General features: G+C 42.6%; 2 protein-coding genes across 4 annotated transcripts in view; one reads left to right on the forward strand and one right to left on the reverse strand.

The window, feature by feature from the left end:
• The window catches only part of LOC129404834 (multimerin-1-like), a 54,053-nt gene that overhangs the window by 9,166 nt on the left and 24,870 nt on the right, over positions 1-20,017 (forward strand). The window contains exons 2-3 of the mRNA XM_055137884.1: positions 8,881-9,000; positions 11,695-11,801. Coding sequence (XP_054993859.1) covers positions 8,881-9,000; positions 11,695-11,801 — 227 coding nt within the window. The remainder of the gene's footprint in view (positions 1-8,880; positions 9,001-11,694; positions 11,802-20,017) is intronic.
• LOC129404835 (protein MAL2-like) overlaps positions 15,361-20,017 on the reverse strand; it is a 106,273-nt gene continuing 101,616 nt past the window's right edge. For all 3 annotated transcript variants that reach the window (XR_008630166.1, XR_008630168.1, XR_008630167.1), the window contains one exon: positions 15,361-15,696. The gene's annotated coding sequence lies outside the window, so the exon portion shown is untranslated. The remainder of the gene's footprint in view (positions 15,697-20,017) is intronic.

Below are 20,017 nucleotides of genomic sequence, written 5' to 3' on the forward strand. Positions count from 1 at the left end.
TTGTAGGCAAGTAGGGCCCAGCTGGGCAGCCCGTGTGGTTCCCTGAGCCCCCCCAGGAGTGATCCCTGAGCACAGAGCCCTGAGCAAGCCAGGAGCACTTCTGGGTGCGGTGCCAGAAAAGAAAAAGGCAGAAGATAAATGACGGTAGAATACAAAACAGAACAAATATTTGCTATCTGATAATATAATTTCTTTTAACATTTATCATTTTAGCAGGTTTTTATTTTTCAAAAAGCCACATAACTTTGCTTCATGTGCAGACAGGCTGCTTCATTGAGCCAGAGCAATAATTCAGCGTGTGTGGGGTCTGCCTTGCAGGTGGCTGACCTAAGTTCAACCGCTGGCATCCCGGAGGGTCCCACCCAGCACCCCCGGGAGTAATTCCTGAACACAGGCCAAGGAGTGACCCCTGAGCACTGCCAGGTGTAACCCAAACATCAAACACAAAACAAAACATTTAACAACAGGAAACAACAACCCCCCAAAACAGAAAACTTAAACATAATGAATTGTTCTCAATATTTTCATGGGAACGCTTGTAAAAAAAACCTAAATATTATTAACTGCAAAAATTAAATTGCAAAAATTGGTAAAGTAATTCTGCCTTCGTGCTATTCAATTATTTGACTATAAACAACCAGGAGATTTTAGATGTGAAGGATCTGGTGTCTTCTTGCCCCCTGCTCAGGTCGCTGGTTACACAATGCGCTAGACGGAGCGTTAGAAACAGCAACACTTGTTTCTAGCAGCCCCAGACTCTGGAAACCTCGTGCCGCTTGCCTGAGGGTGGGTGAGGTCTCCGCCGCAGACCTCTCTATGCTCGCTGTGTCTGCACAGATGCAGGGGGCTCTTTGATGGGGCCCTGATCTTGGGCTGGGTGGTTTTCCTTTGGGAGGGGGCACCAGGGATGCTCCGGGCTCACTCCTGGCAGTGCTCGGGGGACCATATCCGATGACGAGGATCAAACCAGGTCGACCCAAGCAAGGCAGACGCTCTCCCCACTGTCCTCTTCTTCCGCAGCCCTGCCCTCTTGCACTCTTCTTCTAAACGCTAGTCTCACCTCCAGCCTCTGCAGTCCGGGGGAATTGACCCACTAATGTTCCATTTTTAACGTGTACGCTGCAGTCATTTTCTTATTAGGTCTAATTGCATCTGAAGTGGCTTAAACCCCACAGAGATGGTGCCAGGGATGATGTAGTACAGCGATGAGGGAGGTGGGTTGCTCGTGGCTCCCCCAGGGTCAGTCCCGGCACCCACATGGTTCCCGAACTTGCCAGGCTTAACACCTGCCCTGGGTAACCCTGCACGTGGGGTTTGGCCTACGACGATCCTACAGAAAACACCCTTTAAAGAGGGATTTTTGGAAGAATCCTCTTTGGCATGAAATGTGTCTGCTCCATTACTGCTAATGAAAATTAATACCAAACAAATACATTCTGCGTCTCATTTTTCCCTTATGAAAAGCTTCCTTTGATTTCATGGTTTTGCTATCTCTACACAGTAAATCGCTGCTGGACATATTAAGATTCAGTTTCTTACATGCCAAAAGTTACCGAGCATTTACATAACGAACTTATATAAGTTTAAAGGAGAATGCTGACATAAAGTTTAAATGAAAACTCTTTCAATTTTCACACCCGCTGTTTTTTTTTCTGTAGAAAGAAAAATGTGTTATTTAAAAAATTGCTATTTGGGAAACAAAACGTTAAAAGCATTTGTTTAAAGAAACAACCTAAAACATCACACTGTTCGCCTGCCTTTTAGGTGGTTTTGTAATCTGAGCACTGGAGAAGGCTGACATCTACTGGAGTGGAAGCAATTTGCACTGTCCCTGGGTATGCACAAGTTGGTGTGTGTGTTGGGGGGCGGGGAGTGGAGCAAATAAATAAATAAGTTAGTGCACCCCCATAATACAGAAAGGGTAAGGCTGAGTCCAGTTGGATCCCCAGGGCTGCATCTGGTACCCTGAGCACTGTCAAGAGTGAATCCTGGGGCTGGAGCTGTAACACAGCAGGGAGGGTGTTTGCCTTGCAAGCACCGACCCGGGTTCGATTCCCAGCATCCCATGGGGTCCCCCAAGCACTGAGTAATTACTGATACAGAGCCAGGAGTAACCTCTGTGCATCGCCGGGTGTGACCCAAAAACTAAAAAAAAAAAAAAAAAAGAGTGAATCCTGAGCACAAAGTCAAGAGTAAGCACTGTGGGGAGTGGGTCAAAACCAAAACAAGAATTAGGTAACATGGAAACACCAAAGCAAGTTAAAGAATCGCTGCTTATAGAGTACATAGGTTCCACCTCTCTGACTCAGTGCGGGTCATTCGAATGTGCTGCCGCTGGCCTTGAGCTTGGTGTAGAGATGGTAAAGCACCCGCGCCTGCCCTGGCATGGGGACACACGTGTCTGCGCTCCCTAAAGCCCGACCAGCGTGCATGGCATTGCCCCTACTCGAGAATTGGCAGCGCGGGGGGCGTTTGTAGTCCCCTCGCACCAAAACTCAACCCACTGTACCCAGGGTGAAGAGCAAAACCAATGAGGCTGATGACAAGATTTTTAATTGCGAAAGCTCGTATGTAAAAGTTTTTTTTAGCCTAAATTAACCAGAAAATTAAAGTAACATAAATTTCGTCTGGAAAGGACCAGAGTATGTGATTGCCTTTGAAAATTTGTTTTACGTGATTATCTTATAAAACAAATTCCTTCGTTCCATTTAAAATATCTCCTAGGGTTTGAGAAAGGAGGGTCTGAGCGACAGGACAGCTGACAGGGCGCTGGACTCACCTCACACACAGCCCACCTGGGCTCGGTCCCCGGCACCCTACACTGTCCCCAAGCTCTGCCAGGAGTGACCCCTGAGCACAGAGCCAGGAGTAAGTCCTGAGCACTGCCAGGCCTGGCCCCATGCCCGCACCAGCCCCCCAAAGAAAATATTTGAAAAAGGAGTGGACTACATAGATTCACTAAAAAAAAAAAGAATATGAAAATAATACTTTGTTCCGAGAAAGACTTACGGAGACCGTCACGGTGAAGTGAGTTGTGTTTGGGGCCACAGTGTGTCCACCCGAGAGGCCGGGCACTGGCGGATTCTTGGACTAGCCAGGAAGAAACAGGAAACAACTCGTGCCTAATGTCTGTACGGTTTACATGCCCCGCCCCAGGAACCGGATAACGGGGTTCACGAGGAGAGGGTGTGAGAATGATAGGGAGAGGGGACACACACACATACACACACACACACACACACACACACACACAGGTGAGCAAAAGCTACTGTACTGTAACTCCACAGCGCTGATGGATGCTTAGGCTTCAATCTACTTGCGTCATGCCTTAAGGCAAAACTAAAAGTATCTAGTGGCACCTGGGCGAGCAGGGGAGGCAACAACAGATATCCAGGAGGCTGATCTTAAACCACAAGCCCACCCCCAGAATGTCAAGTCCTGTCTGTCTGTTCCTGTCGGCTAACCATCCTGCTCTTGTAAAAATGTCCCAGTCCTCCAGGGCTTGAAAAATGGCTTTCTCAATATATTTATGGGAATGTTTGACCCGAGCTACAAGCTTGAAGGCCCCCTCTCCACATTTCCATATCAGTAATCCTCTTACTAGATCTCCGCTCTCTTCCACTCTATTATTTCTTCCTTGTCATTGTGCTTCCATCCTTCGGACTACTTGACCCTTTATAACTGGTGAGCGGCAGGTAAACTCTAGTCCTCCAGTAATTTAATAAGGTGTTTTCATTGTTAATTTTATTTAAAATAGTTTGGAGTAAAGATTCTGTGACATGTTCATAACTCTACAAGTACGGAAACATTTTCAATATATTTGTTTGAAACAGATGAGAACAAAATTGGTAATTATAGTCTTCTGTGGTGGTTTTCTGGAAATTGTTATTGATCTGATACATCTACGCAATCGTGGTTAAGATGCATTGATCAGGAAGCTGGAGTGATAGCAAGGCGGGTAGGCGTTTGCCTTGCACACGGCTGACCCGGGTTCGATTCCAGCATCCCATATGGTCCCCTGAGCCTGGCCAGGGGTAATTCCTGAGTGCAGAGCAGGAGTGACCCCTGAGAATCACTGGGTGTGACCCAAAAAGCAGAAAAAAGAATGCATTGATCAGATCATGAAGGAAATGCCATATTTGGGGCTTAAGGAGCTCAAAGAGATCGAGGACATGCCTTGCACGCAGAAGGCCTCTGCGTCCATGTTCCCCAATGCACAGCGTTTGCAGCTCTGGGGGCCCTTGTCTGCTACTGTGTCCTTGTGTCCACTGAGCACGGCCTCGAACTGCCCTGCTGATTCCCCTAATCCCTGCTCGGAGCGGTACCATGGTCCCCAATGGGAAAGCATTGTCACCAGGTGAGCGTTGATGGAAGTGACCTTGACCTTGAGCAGTGCTCAGGAGTCCCCCTCTCCATTTTTTGAAAGCTTGTCTCTAGGCCCAAAGAGATAAGCAGGTAAGGTGCTAGCTTTGCGCACGGCTGACCCAGGTACAGCTCCCGGTACCGGTCTGGTCCCCTGAGCCCCTGAGTGCAGAGCCAGGAGGAGCCCCGGGCAGCACAGGTGTGGCCCAAGATGGGCTTGTCTCTGAATAGGAGGCGACTGTGAATCCACAGGTGTGGCTCCTTCTGCCCGTCCCCACCCAGCCTCCTACAGCTCGTCGCCGTTGGCAACAGCAGACGTGTGGTGTGCACTGGACCAGCTGGTTCAGACACACGGAAGTTCTGTGAGGGAGGCAGTACAACACCGCAGGTATGGCTCATAGAGGGGGAAGGTAGCCAGGAATGATTCCTGGGTCCGTGTCTGCACGCCTGCAGGAAGGGCGCTCACCACTGCACCCGCAAGCTACCCAGTGTGTCACGTGCTTCTTCCTGGGGGAAATTCGCCCTCGTCTTGTTTCACTGATTCCGGTATCTCCAGCCCTGTTACCTCTCCTCCTTAATTTAACAGTAGGAAACAAGGACTATAGGTACAGGTACATTCTGTTCATCTGCCCCACCGAAAACAGAGACAGGGCTGGGTTGACAGCACAGTTGGTAGCGCGTTGGTCCTGCTCTTGGCTAACCTGGGTTCGATTCCCATAAGGCCCTTGAACCCACCGGGAGTGATCCCTGAGCACAGAGCCAGGAGCAACTCCTGAATATCATCAGGTGTGAATCAGAGAGAGAGAGAGACAGAGAGAGAGAGAGAGAGAGAGAGAGAGAGAGAGAGAGAGAGAGAGAGAGAGAGAGAAATCTTCCCTATTAAAGTGTGCTAAGTTTTAGAAGTCCCAAGGCTTGCTCTGTTCTGTCCCATTTTCCTTATTGCTCTGTGAATTCCTATGGTTATCTCAACAAACGGTGATAAGAATCGGGTGGAGCAATAGTGAAATAGTGAAATAGGGCACTCTCCTTGCACGCAGCACACCAGGTTTTATCCTGGGCACCTGTTGGGCCCCCTGAGCCTGCCAGGAGCAGAGCCCTGAGGAAGCCCTGAGCATCGCCAGGTGTTGCCCAAAACCAAAAACAAAATGAAGAAATTATAAGAAATAAAGTCCTAAAACTTTCAATTCATTAAGTCTCCACCCAGTCATGGAATCGCTTTCTGAGAGAAAACTGCATTCCATTTTCTCACTAATGGTAAGACTTTAGACGGTTTGCCCTGAATTTCAGCGAGCATCCCCGGGGTTTGCAGTTTCTGTGTGTTTGTGTCAGTTCCATGACAGAATATCAATGACCTGACACTCAGGCTATCGCTATGAAAAGTGAGGCTCCATCTTTTACAAATTGCATGACAAGAAATTATTAATTTTCAATATAAAGAGCTTTGTAGTAATGATAGCAATTCTTGGGTTTTTTTCCTCTCTTCTTTTTCCCTTCTTCCTTCCCTTCTTCCTTCCTTCCTTCCTTCCTTCCTTCCTTCCTTCCTTCCTTCCTTCCTTCCTTCCTTCCTTCCTTCCTTCCTTCCTTCCTTCTTTTTCTTTCCTTCCTCCTTTATTCCCTTTTCTCTCTTCCTTTTTGTTTTTCAGGGCAAGAGCTCACCCAGCAGTGCTCAGGGCCTACTCTTACCTCTGTGGTCACAGATTAATGCTGGGGGTGCTCATGGGAATTGTATGTGGTGCCCGGGGTTAAACCCTGGTTGGTAAAGCAGGCACCTTACTTTCTGCACTCTTTCTCCCACTCTGTCCTTTATTTTTTAAGTAAAATCATTCTTTTGGTCATCATTTAGCTGTATTTCTTTCTTTCTTTTTTTTTTTTTGCTGCTGTAGACCATTCCCAGTTCAGATTAAAAATGGATATTATTGGGTCATGATTTGGTCAGGGTACACTTCAAAGGAAAATTTATCAAATTCTTTTAATTTAGTCTTTAAATTCAGTCATTTAAATTAATCTTTACTCCCTGTGAGACTGGACTCTCCAAAGCAGTTTAATTGAAAGTATGGGTTAAAGTTAATCAGAAGAGGGCCAGAAGCTTGCCACGGGGGCAGGGTGGGAGATAAGTCCAGGAAGGGATGGGGGTGGGAAAGGTTTGCCGCAGAAGCAGGCTGGGGTGGGAGGGACACTCAGGACATTGGTGCAGGACAGGGGACACTGGCGAAGGGGCTGGTGTTGGAACAATATAGACCTGAAACTCAATCATGAATGTTTTTCTAACTTTGTCATTCACAATGATTCCATTAAAAAGAGGGCCAGAGGGGCTGGAGTGATAGCACAGCGGGGAGGGCGTTTGCCTTGCATGCAGCCGACCTGGGTTCAATTCCCAGCATCCCATATGGTCCCCTGAGCACCGCCAGGGGTAATTCCTGAGTGCAGAGCCAGGAGTAACCCCTGTGCATTGCCAGGTGTGACCTAAAAAGCAAAAAAAATAAAAAATAAAAAGAGGGCCAGAAAGGAAGTACAGGGGTTAGTGCTCACTGGCCCTGCACACAGCTGGGGAGAGTTAGGGTTGCCTGCTGTGGTCCCCTGACCACCACCAGCAGTGACCCCTGAGCATAAAGCCAGGCATGAACCCCATGTACTGTTGTATCTGCTTCACAACCCCCCCCAAAAAAACAAAAAAATGATTGTTTATACTTTCCTTCATTTGTTATCTGCAAGATATAATAATTCTTTATTATTAAACACTGCGCTTTTTGGGGCTTTGGGGCCATGCCCTGCTGCCTTTAGGGCTTACTCCTGGCTCTGTGCTCAGGGCCTGCTCCTGGCAGGCCTCAGGAACCGGATGTCATGTAAGAGATGGAGCCTGGGTCAGCCGCAGGCTCAAATTCTACCATGCTTTCCCAAAATGTGCCAAAGACTCCATTTATGGAACTGACTTTTCTTTATGGCACCAAGTATTTCAATTTCATTCAAAAGGGTCCTTGGCAAGAAACTGGATGTTTATCTGCTTAGGCTGATTAATCACTGAGTCAGATATATTCATAGAAGAACATTAGATTCATAGATGTCCAAATATTACAAAGCAAATGCTAACTAACTTCTGGAGAAAAAAGTTATAAAATAATTTTAATGAAAAGAATTCCTCTCTGGAAAATGTAGGCAAAAACCCTCCATGAAATTGAAGCTCAAAGCATCTTTAAGGATGAAACAGCACTGACCAAGCAAGTGGAAGCAAACATAAACAAATGGGACTACATCAAATAAAGAAGCTTCTGCAATTTGAAAGAAACAGTGACCAAAATACAGAAAGAGCCCACAGAATGGGAAAGAATATTTACCCAATACCCATCTGATAAGGGATTAATATCCAGGATATACAAGACACTGGTAGAATTATATAAGAAAAAAAATCCAATCCCATCAAAAAATGCGGAGAATAAATGAACAGAATCTTCCTCAAAAAAAAAATATACAAATGGACAAAAGGCACATGAAAAAATGCTCCACATCACTAATCATCAAGGAGATGCAAATCAAAACAACAATGAGACATCATCTCACACCAGAAAGACTGGCACACATTCAAAAGAACAAAAGCAACCAGTGCTGGTGTGGATGTGGGGGAAAAGAGACGATCCTTCACTGTTGGTGGGAATGCCGACTGATCCAGCCTTTCTGGAAAACAATATGGACAGTCCTTCAAAAACTAGAAATTTAATACATACAACCCCGCAATACCACTTCTAGAAATATATCCCGAGGATAGAAAAAGCACAGTTGAAATGACAGCTGTGCCTATATGTTCATTGCAGCACTGTTCACAGTAGCCAAAATCTGGAAACAACCCAAGTGCCCGGGAACAGACGATTGGTTAAAGAAACGTTGGTACATCTACACAATGGAATACTATTCAGCTGTTAAGAGAGATGAAGTCATGAAACTTGATTATAAGTGGATAGATATGGACAGTATCATGCTATGTGAAATGAGTTAGAAAGAGAGGGACAGACATAGAAGGACTGCACTCATTTGTGGAGTATAAAATAACATAACACAAGACCAACACCCAAGACAGTAGATAGAAGGGTTAGGAAGATTGCTCCATATTGGAATCCTGCCATAGTTGGGAGCAGGCAGGGAGAGGACAGCTGGAATAGAGAAGGGATCACTAAGAAAATGATGGCTGGAGGAACCAGTTGGGATGGGAGATGCATGCCGAAAGTAGATAATGGACCAAACATGATGGCCTCTCAGTGTCTGTGTTGCAAGCCATAATGCCCCAAAGTAGAGAGAGAGTATGGGGAATATTGTCTGCCGTAGAGGCAGGGGGAGGGTGGGAAGGGGGGTATACCGGGGATATTGGTGGTGGGGAATGTGCACTGGTGGAGGAATGGATGTTTGGTCATTGTGAGATTGTAACCCAAACATGAAAGCTTCTAACTATCTCGCAGTGATTCAATAACATTAAAAAACAAAGAATTTCTCTCTGTAGTGATATTTTCCTAACCACGTGCTTCTCCCCAGGAATTGGTGTGCGTATGTACACACTCGCTTGTCTCCTACCGTGGTGCTGGATCACCAAGTCACTCATGTTCCAAGTGGGAAAGCGCCTTGTGGCTGGGTCAGAGGTTCCTGCCCTCAGAGGTAAGTATTTTTCTTGAAAATAGTCACTTTCCACCATAACCATACGTGACCTACAACACAGTAAATGAATCACCCCCGTACATGCGCACGGTAGAGTCAGGGGAAGGTCACCGTATGAAACTACAAGAGTGATCTGGAGAGAGTTAAATACAGACACTAACGACGCTAATGACACACATGATAGGTTTTAGCATATGTAATAAAGCAGTAATCTACTTAGCCTGGTGCCTGGGACTATGTGAGTCTTCAATAAATGTCAGCCTTCATGCTTGTTTTTACTTTAACTATTATAATCACTCCTATCCTCTAACCTAACCAGCCATCCTTCCCTTGAATTCACTGTGAAATTTATACATAGTTTTAAAACCTTCTTAATGACTTCTTTTTCGTGGATACAGGCTATTCTGTAGCACAGAGAGAAATCCATAACAAAACCAGGCTCTAACTGCAATTATGCATGGGGAAGCATTTGAGTGGGAGTTTTCTCCTAGTGTCTATTTTAATTGCTTTCTTGTGTTTTCATTTCTTAAAAAATCCTCCATAATTGTCCTGGACAATGTGACTGAGCAATTGATGAATTCTCTGAATACGTTCACAGTAGCTCAGCTAGGGACGGATGATGATTCAGAAGAAGCTTAAATCAAAACTAAAATTGTTATTCAGGACATGATGTAGATTGTCAGACAAAAAACGCCCAGCAGTGAATCTGACACAGTGACACATTGGTGGTCCCGAGCAGTGTGCAGTAAGGATGCGTCCAGTCCAGGTGTTTTGTTGTCTTGAGAGATAGCCAAGGTCATGGTCCAGAGACCTAAGTACAGCCCAGGGCTTCGGGAGAGCTGAGCTTCACTCCTCCTTTCTACTTCACTCCTCCTTTCTGCCTTTACTCCCTTTGGGACAATTTCCTTGTGGAAATTCCAGTTGGCACAAGGAATGAATTCTTAATTTTTCAGTATCACTGTGTCACTGTCATCCTGTTGCTCATCGATTTCTCAAGTGGGCACCAGTAACGTCTCCATTGTGAGATTTGTTGTTACTGTTTTTGGCATATTGAATATGCCACAGGTAGCTTGCCATGCTCTGCCGTGTGGTTGGGATATTCTCAGTAGCTTGCTGGGCTCTCCGAAAGGGATGGAGAAATCTAACCCAGGGTGCCCGAGTGCAAGGCAAATGTCCTACCCGCTGTGCTGAAATTTTTTTCTCAATTACAATTTCTGACCTACTGAATTCAAGATGAGCTTTCGTTCTCTTCAGACAAATCACAGTTGTATGTCTTTTATTCTCATATCTTAACCTCTTTTTAAATGGGTCTCTTCATTCAGCCACTTTCCCAGTATTTAAGCAGTATGTCATCTTTTATTTTATCTGGTGTCCACGCCACATATACCACATATAAGAAAAGCAGCTTAGCTTTAGCTGCTTGAGTAGAGATGATATTTTACTGACAGAGTTATTTACTGAATATAATGGACTAAAATGAACACATATAAATGGTCAGCCTACTTCTAGAATTGGAAGGAATTGAATAGCTAATTTTTTTAATTGAGGGGTAACCTCACACATACTTACTTACATATCAAGATAAAATCCAAATATCTTTAAGTCTAGTCTAGGACAATGCATTTTCTTCTCATAATAAACACTCCTAGTTATGAAGCACTATACTATTTTCTCCACATCAATATATGTGACAAACCCTAAGATAAAAATAAGGAAAGACTAACGCACAGACTCTGTATTAAAACATCATTTCCACCACTTTTAAGTGTGTCTGAGTATTTTCTTCTTTCTGCTTCTCACTCCTAAACAACAAATCAGCACTATGATTATAATTTCCTCATGGAACTAATATGAGAATTGAAAAGATAATACCTACCCATTCCGTGTACTCTCTTGATTAACATCAGCTAAGTATTAAGGTCATGGGCATAAAAATAATATGGTCTAACGTGTTTATGATTTACAGCACATACCCGGTCTGCAGCTTAGCAGATGCACTACTTGTCATAGAGTGTTACACTGAGAGTTTAGTATCTTCATTTACCACCTATGGTTTCTCCTCTGAAATAGTATTTTCTCAGAGCTCTCTCTCTTCCTCTCTCTCTCTTCCCTTTTTCCCTCCTCTCTTCCTCTCTGTCTCTCCCTGAGAAATTCTATATGAAATCATATGTAGTATCATTTTAAAACTTGGGAGATAAGGAAATGAAGATTGAAAATGATAGTTTATCTTAGTTTCAATTAGATCATTGATAAATGGTTTGTTTTAAGTTGTTTGATATTGAATCGGATAAAAAGCAGGTCTGTAAAGATTACTATAAGGGTGTAAGAAAATACTGAGAATCAAAGCAAAAAATATATCCTTGCAAACTCATTTAAAGTTGAAATTAAACCTTTTAATATTGGCTTAGTGAAAAGCACTGTAAAGATAAAAGCTACAATATCATTAGAAAATATAATGATAGGTAAAGTTACAACATTCAAAATTATAAAGACATAAAATCCCTAATGTTTTTGTAATATATTTAAAGAGATCTAAGTTTAACAATAATATAAATGAATATAAATCATCCTCCTTCTCATCATAAGAGATACACTTGCTGAATATTTATTATATTTCAGGCATTTTCCCAAATGCTTTAATGAGATACAGTATTCTACACCCCCCCCCCCACCCCCGAATTTCTCTCTCACCAGGTCTCAGAAGGCCTCGAGTCCTGTCTATAAGATGCAACATAAAATCGTCACCTCTCTGGAATGGAAATGCTGCCCCGGCTTCAGCGGCAACAACTGCCAGATGAAAGGTGACTAATGCTCTAACTGATGTCGTAATCACAGTCAAAACTACAAAACGAAGGAAAAATTGATGTCAGAGAAGAAATAAATTCACATTGTCTTTTGAAGTAAGGTTAATTAGTATGCTGCCAAACTATGGAGACTGTTAACTTTTTTGAAAGGTTCTTATCTGTTATTATAGCCCCCTAAAATCCTACAAACTATCCTGATTCCTCCCACTTTTCTGTACGTTTTACATGAGCAAATGGAGCTATGACTATTATATTTTTTTGTTTCAGTGTTTTGTTATAGAGATATGTCTTATTAAGATGTCAAAATCTTAATTGCATATTTTTAATTATCATGAGAAGTAATCCTTTGTAAAAATAAGAACTGCAGTCTAGATGTGCTCCAGTTCAGTTATTTGCAATATTAAGCCCATGAATGAAATTCAACAGTAAAGAATATATGAATGGAGCATGAATAATTCTGCTTTCTAAAAATATTCTAATGGAGCCATCATTTCTACCAAGACTTTAAAGTTTTCTAGTCACAAGACAGATCAAACACAGGGTAACCCACTGTACCCTAACATGCATGTGACTATTATTTTTCTTTTGACTTTAAACAGGTTTCCTTTGAAAAATAAGATATGGCATCAGCATACATATCAAATGAATGAATATTACAAGAAAGTCCATTAGCAGTGGTGGGGAATTCAATCAGCAGTGAAAGAGACTGTGATTAAAAATTAATGTCAGTGTGAAGAAACCATTATGATTCACATTAAGAAAAAGAAAATTGTAACACCAAACCTCCAGAAACCTAGAGGCTCAGTTAGGGAAATTATATATGGTTCTTCCAGCTTATTCAATGTGAATCTGTAGGATAATTACACTGCAATGTTATTTGCTTTGAGTAGGGCCTAAATCTCAGAGTTGTTGTAAAACTTTAGTATATTTCAGAGTGTCCCATGGTTATGTACTAGATAATCAGCTAAGCAATTAAACACAATATTTATGCTGAAAATACCTAGAACAAGGTAAATTGGCATATTCCCCTAAAAATGTAAATATGATCATCCCTTCAAAGCACATTTTATTTTCATGAGGCACATAGATATAACCACAGGGTAAAGCACATTTATTTCTCGTCTTTATAGCAGATAAATTTTCTGATGATATTCAGAATAATCTGTTTAAAGTATAAGATTATTTTTATATCCATCTTTTAGTATAAAAAGGCTATCCTAGAAAGGTTAACTTTATTCTATTTTTAAGACATTTAAGTGCCTGCTTTCCAGAAATTTGAAATGTTATTATATACTCAATTCCATAGGAAGGACTGAATGAGACGTGCTAGACGGCAGAGCACATCCTGAGTTCCGCTGTGGCCTTACGCTTGACCTTTTTACCCCCTGATTAATTACTGATCTCTGCAGTGATACATGTACAATAATGAGGGGAGTGGGGAGACATGGCAAATTCCATTAAAATTAAAAAAACAAGAAACAAGAAACAAGAGCACTTGAAAAAGATGCTATAGTCAGAACCAGCCGTCAGTGGCTGGTCTTCTGACCTGATGCTGTGAAGACGTGCTCTTCCGGTCCAGACGTGGGGAAAGAATACTTTCCAGGCCGTCTCCCACCAGAAACACCCTCCTCGCACCAGCTGTCGTACATTCCGTTCCCGCACAGCTGTGGTCCCGGCAGAGGTGACTGCTGTTTTCTGTGAGAGTCTGAGCACCCTACTCTTCACTGTCATTGCAGTGAGCGAGAGCTGTTGAGGTTTTACTAGTGCAATGGCTACACTGGTGGCACCAATAGTCACTGTGTCCCTTTGTCCCTGGCCTTTTGTTATTCTTTCATCTATTCTGTGTATTTTGGGCGGGTCTTGGGTGGCGGGATGGTTGCACATTTTTTTCTTTCTAATTTATACTCAATCACAAGTCATCTCTTCCTCCTCCTCCTCCTCCTCCTCTTCTTCTTCTTCTTCTTCTTCTTCTTCTTCTTCTTCTTCTTCTTCTTCTTCTTCTTCTTCTTCTTCTTCTTCTTCTTCTTCTTCTTCTTCTTCTTCTTCTTCTTCTTCTTCTTCTTCTTCTTCTTCTTCTTCTTCTCCTTCTCCTTCTCCTTCTCCTTCTCCTTCTCCTTCTCCTTCTCCTTCTCCTTCTCCTTCTCCTTCTCCTTCTCCTTCTCCTTCTTCTTCTTCTTCTTCTTCTTCTTCTTCTTCTTCTTCTTCTTCTTCTTCTTCTTCTTCTTCTTCTTCTTCTTCTTCTTCTTCTTCTTCTTCTTCTTCTTCTTCTTCTTCTTCTTCTTCTCCTTCCATTATACAGCACAACAGTCTTTTAATCTCTTGAATAAAAGATTGCCAGGTTTTCTGTGACATCAGACTGTATAAGGTATCATGTGACAATCACCTCAAATGTGGCAGGAATAATGAGTGTGATCGATTAATTCTTTAAACCTCATCAGAATCCTCTCAAAGTTTCAAATGACCTGAATTTATAGATGCCAGGATGACAACTTTAATACTCGTGCCTCACAACATTAGGACATGATTTTATTCACAGAACATTTAGAAAATGTGATATTTTAAAAACTGGCTTTCTACAAGTTTCCTTGCAACAGATTTTCACCATAACATAAATAAACTAATATAATAATGGTTTATATTTATATAAGCTATATTTGGGGTCATTTTAAATATGTAAGAAATGATTAGATTGATGAATTGATTATAAATCATACTATATCCCTTCCTAACAGTATGAAAATGAATCTAGAATCTAGAGAGAGAGGGTGAAAGGAGAGGGGCAGAAACCACTTTTTTTCAAAGTATAAATAAACAGCATAGACATTGGACAGGGGGAAGGGTGCTCATCTTGCACTCAGCTGATGAGGGTTCAATCCTTGATGTCCCATGTGGTCCCCCCAGCCCCACCAGGAACAATCGAACACCACCAGGTGTGGTCCAAAGCACAAAATAGAAAAAATTAAATTTTAAAATTAGAATTAAGTCCAATGACAAATAAATAGGTTTATTTTTAGATGCATAGATAATTTTTAGATAAATAGATAAATTTTTACAGTTGATGCTAATTTTTAAGGTCACAGCGTTTTGTTTTTAGAAGGTAACTCATTTATGATATGAAATTTAAGACATGTTTAGAAATGCCAGTCGCAACATACTTCTGATATGTTTTATAAAATTTGCAATAATTTGCTTTTCCAGTAGATGTCTCTAAAATGTTCTGAAATAGATCAAGGAAATTTGTGGTTTGCTCTAATGATATTTCAGCTCAAATCGTATTACATTAGAGAGAGTAAAGCAAGACTTGTCAGCAGATGTAATTTAGAATATTCAGTCAGTCTTGGTCAGATTCTACATATAAAAGAGATCATATGACGTGGTCCAAACCAAAGGGGAGAGGAAGGATTATTTTTAAAAATCTGGTATGATCAAAAGTCATAACATTCTAAATGGAGAAAAGCAATTTCTTATATTTATTTCCAGGAGGGACTGATGCTCTCCAATTTGAGCTAGAACATTACTTCTTAGAAGCACGTTAATCAGTATAATTACGATTTTATAGTTTAAGAAAAGAAAAAGAAAGCACCTCAAGTCCTCGGGAAGCACCCAGCTTTCTTCTTTGATGTACGTGCTAAATCTCAGTAACCCTTTACATTCTGCTGACGTCCCCTTGGACCCGTAGTGGGAAACCCGTCTCCCAGCTCACCCAGGAAGGTGTCTGACGCAAGCGAGGAGCTTCTTCAGGTCTGAGCTGGTATTAATGACATCTATAGGCTTCCGGGGCTGGGGTGAAGATGGCAGATAGTAGCAGGTGACTGACAGAGACAGAGGACAGACAGGGCCGTGGCAGGCTCTGCTCCCCTGCTTGCTCCTCTTGGCACCCCGTCTCCATCGGCTTGTAGGGGGGCAAGAGGGGGGAAATGTATGGGAAATGTTGAGTAGGGAGAGAAAAAAAAATACACAATTTAATATATTGCATTAGAAAAAGTCTAAAGTGCGAATAGACACTTCAAAGTTCTTCACTTCAGTAAGTACCTCCTTCTATGCCAGCACCTAGTTCTCAGAAGGTCCAGGAAAAAGAGTAGAGAAGTCTACACCGTAGGCAGTAAAGCCAAGATATTTGCTGAAGAGCGAAATGAGACTGCCGGGAGCACGTCAAGTGTGCGGCAGTCCTGGGGGTAGAGAATGCCTTTGGGAGGACAGAGATTGTTAGGCGGAAAAACCGAATGCACATTGGCGGAGCAGGCAGCCACTACAAGAGTGACACCTTGTCAGCGCCACTCTGGGACTTCCTCACAGGCAAACTCTGGCAATAAAGAGGGAAGAGGCAAGTACTGGACCCAGGTCAACACACAGATGGGCAAAGAGAGCAGAAACCGCTCAAATTATTAAACGGGTATTTCAAGTTTTTAACCTCCTTAACAACGACTCTGTGGGATGAATTGCAGAGAAAATAGGTCAGTAATGCCAGCTGGGTTATAAGGATCTTCATGTGGTATGCCAGGATTATTTCTTTTATTAAAAAATATTTTTTTATTTTATAGAATCACCATGGAAAAAGTTACAAAGCTTTCAGGTTTAAGTCTCAGTCATACAATGATCAAATCCCCATCCCTTCACCAGTGCACATGTTCCACCACCAAGAACCCCAGTATACCCCCATCCCACCCCCCGCCCTGCCATGTGGCTAATGACCTTCACTTTATTCTCTCTATACTTTGAATACATTTAATATTCCCACAGAAAAGTCACTATTATTATTTAGAATTTTCCCCCACAATCAAAGCTGCTGAAAAGGTATCATTTGATAATTTGTTTTCCATTGCTGAGAATGAAGGACATATGAGCTCGCGCGGCCGCTGTTGCAGATTTTGGATTTCTGATATTTTAGTAACTAGGCCCAGAGAGATTTCTGCCAGAAGTCGCGTCACTGCAAGCGTGTACCTCTGGTTAGTGGCTCTATAAGATGGTGGTTGCCACGTGGCCACCGCCACCTCGGGAAGAAAAGGCTGAGAGAGAAAAACCTTCCCCCTCCCGGGGCGGCATGGGGTCGTAGCTCAGCTCACAGTCTAGATGCATTTCTGTAAGAAGACGCTGGGTGCCAAAATGGTTAGTAGGCCTCTGGGGTCACAGTTTTTGGGAGCAGAGGAGCCGTTTCCTGTGCGGCCGCTCTGGGTCTACTGCCATGATTATTTCTTTGTCTTAGGACTATAATTCTCTCTCCCTGCTTCTCCCTAAAACAATCCACTTCAAAACAACTCTCAGAGGAAACAGAAGTTCAGTGTGTAGTCATCAAGTCAGTTTTGTCATGTAATTTTTGAAGTCTTTTTTACATTTTCTTTTACATTTTCTTTTAAATCTGTCTTTAAAAAAAATAAGAATAAAAAATATTCTTATTTCACTCAGAATATTTCCACAATTGTGTGGTAAACCAGCAAGGTACAACAAAATGGCTTTCAATCAAAACTTCAGTGCTTTATTCTGGTTAATAATCACTATTTTCTTATCCCTTTCAATATCTTTCTTCCTGACAGTTTACTTTACTTTATTTACTTCTTTTCCTCCCACTTGTCACTGATTTTCATTTCTTTTCCTGGTTTTCTTGGTTTATATTTATAATCTGCTGATTTTTTCTAGTATTTCATTTTTCTATTCCCTTGTCTATAATGCAGTAACGTTTCCCCCAGACTGTCAATAAAAATTATTTGAAATTCTTTTGGCCCTAAGGCAAATAGAAAATTATACTTTAATGCTTTCCACATCCTATCTTTCTTTTACTGACATGTTATCTCTGAACCGCGTTGTTTCATTTCTTAGACATTCAGGATCTTGCCCAGACTAGGTTACAAAGAGGTGATTTGATGAAGGAAGCCCACTCAAATCTGATCCTAAAAGATTTCAAAGTCTGAATGTATTAGTGTGTGTTTGCGACTCTGCTTTCTCAGTGGAAGATACCAAGTGAAATGCACTTATAAATTTCCGTATGAACATACAGGATATAATATTTTATAAAGAGATGAAGACATGATTTCAGTATAATATAATAGTGTGATTTAAAAATATTTCCTTATTGGGGCTTGAGTAATAGTACAGCAGGTAGGGCATTTGCTTTGCATGTAACCTAACCAGGTTCGATCCCTGGCATCCCATATGGTCCCCCAAGCACCGCCAGGAGTGGTTCCTGAGTGCAGAACCAGGAGTGACCTCTGAGCATTGCTGGGTGTGACACAAACAAACAAACAAACAAACAAAACCCTTCTTTATTATTTATAACTAAGTTCAGAAAAATACTTTGAGTCCTCTGTGTATGGTGCTGCTGTAAGATCACTCCACTTTAGCAAGTGACTGAACTAATGTCCCCTCTTGCTATGAGAATGGGGTGAGAAGGGACATAGGCTGTCTTCAAACCTTTGCCAGTTAATGTGGCAATGTCAATTAGTATAAAATCAAGATCGATAAATAAGAATATATTAAATTTTATTTTCTTAATTTAGTGTCTAATTGATCACATATTATGAACTATATAACATAAACTCATAATGAAAATGACTCATCAGATTACCATAATGATTTCTAAACAGCTTATTAATTTCCTTCAATTACTGGTGTGTGCGTTCTATTGATGTGAACCACACCCACATCCAGATGCCCTCTCAGAGCGGGAAATTAACAGAGGGAGCTGCCTCGACCTCCCCTGGTGATTTCTCCGTCCTGTTCGAAGCTGCCGGGTGACAGGTATACATGTTCGAATCCCCAAGGAAGCTGATAGGAAGAAAGCAAACCCGCAGTGTTTCAAGATTGCAGGTGCTTGGGAACAAACTGCTGAAAAAACACTCCTCTAGCAGAAAAGGGGGAAACCGTGACATGTTAATGACAGCAAAGGAAGCCTGAATAGTCTCCAGTCTGACGACTCTACCTGTCAGCCACAGAGGAAGTTCGTTTTCCCTGTACCCGAACCCGGCTTCCAGGTGGTGCGAAGGTGTGTGCTAGAGGGACCAGCTCTCTTGGTTGTCTCTGCACCTGGCTCAGAGACGTAAGCGATCAGAAAACGGAAGGGCTGTGGGCCTGTTAACCCCACTGGCTCCTTTTGCAGGAGTATGTACAGAGTTGATCCCGAGCACCCGCCCCTGTTAAGGGGGACAGGGACCGCGGCGGGCGGGAGCTGCCCAGGACGCGTCCGCTGGTCCTGCAGCGGTGATGCGCACCCGAAATTGCACCCGGGACCTGTGCGAGCCCAGATCTCTGCTCCAAAGTGGGGTCGATTAGCGGCTCGCTGGGGGCCAGAGGGATAGCGCGGGGGTGCAGGTGCTGAGCCTGGGTCCGCTCTCCGCCCTGCATTTGGTCCCCGTGCGGGGCCGGGGCGTGGGGTCCCCACGTAATGAAACTGAGACGTCGAGAAGGGGCACCCGGCGCCGTACTTCTGAGCGCTCCCGGCGAGCACTGAGTGCTCCGAGACTGTCCTTCACGCCGCTTGCTGACGGAGGTGGAGGTTTCAGCTGCCATAAAGATCCTTCCTCCATGTCGAAGGACGAAAGCTGATGAAAACGTGCAATTTCAATAGCATTTTTTGGGTTTTTTTGAATTTAGGTTATCAGAACCTTTTTTTAGGGCTTATCAAAAATGAGCAATTTCAATCAATTATCACTGCTTCTAAAATTAGGTATACTTCTCCTCAGGCTGTGGGTTATTTTCTACCACCAAAATAAATAAACAAGTAGACAGGAGTACCTGTAAAATGGTGGAAGAAATAATCAAAACAAAGCCATTAAAAAACCTTGAATATGGATAGGAATTCGATAGTTTAGCTCACAACCCTGAAGAAGAGCACTGCAAAATTCTGTTACAACAGAGACTACATCAAATGAATGTCACATGTATTTTCTATGGGGTAGGCCCACTTCAGTGTTATCTCCACGGCCATATGTGCCAAAGGTGTCAGAGGACAGTTTCATTGGCACCTAATTTCACATGGGCCGAAACACAGCCAGGCACGAAACACTTGCTTTCTCTGACATGCGAACTTCAATGGACTAATTTGTCCATTATAAATCTGCAAATCACGGACATGCGTCACTTAACGTTTTCTATATTTTTAAACAAATATTCTCTCCCAATTGTTTTCCACAGTAACTTTTTTTTCATTCTCACTTAAAACATTACTTAAATCATGGGAAATGAGAAGGGATTCCTTACCAGAAGGCATTGATTTCCTATTT

This window comes from Sorex araneus, chromosome 5 (assembly GCF_027595985.1).
Source record: "Sorex araneus isolate mSorAra2 chromosome 5, mSorAra2.pri, whole genome shotgun sequence".
In the NCBI taxonomy this organism is placed as follows: domain Eukaryota; kingdom Metazoa; phylum Chordata; class Mammalia; order Eulipotyphla; family Soricidae; genus Sorex; species Sorex araneus.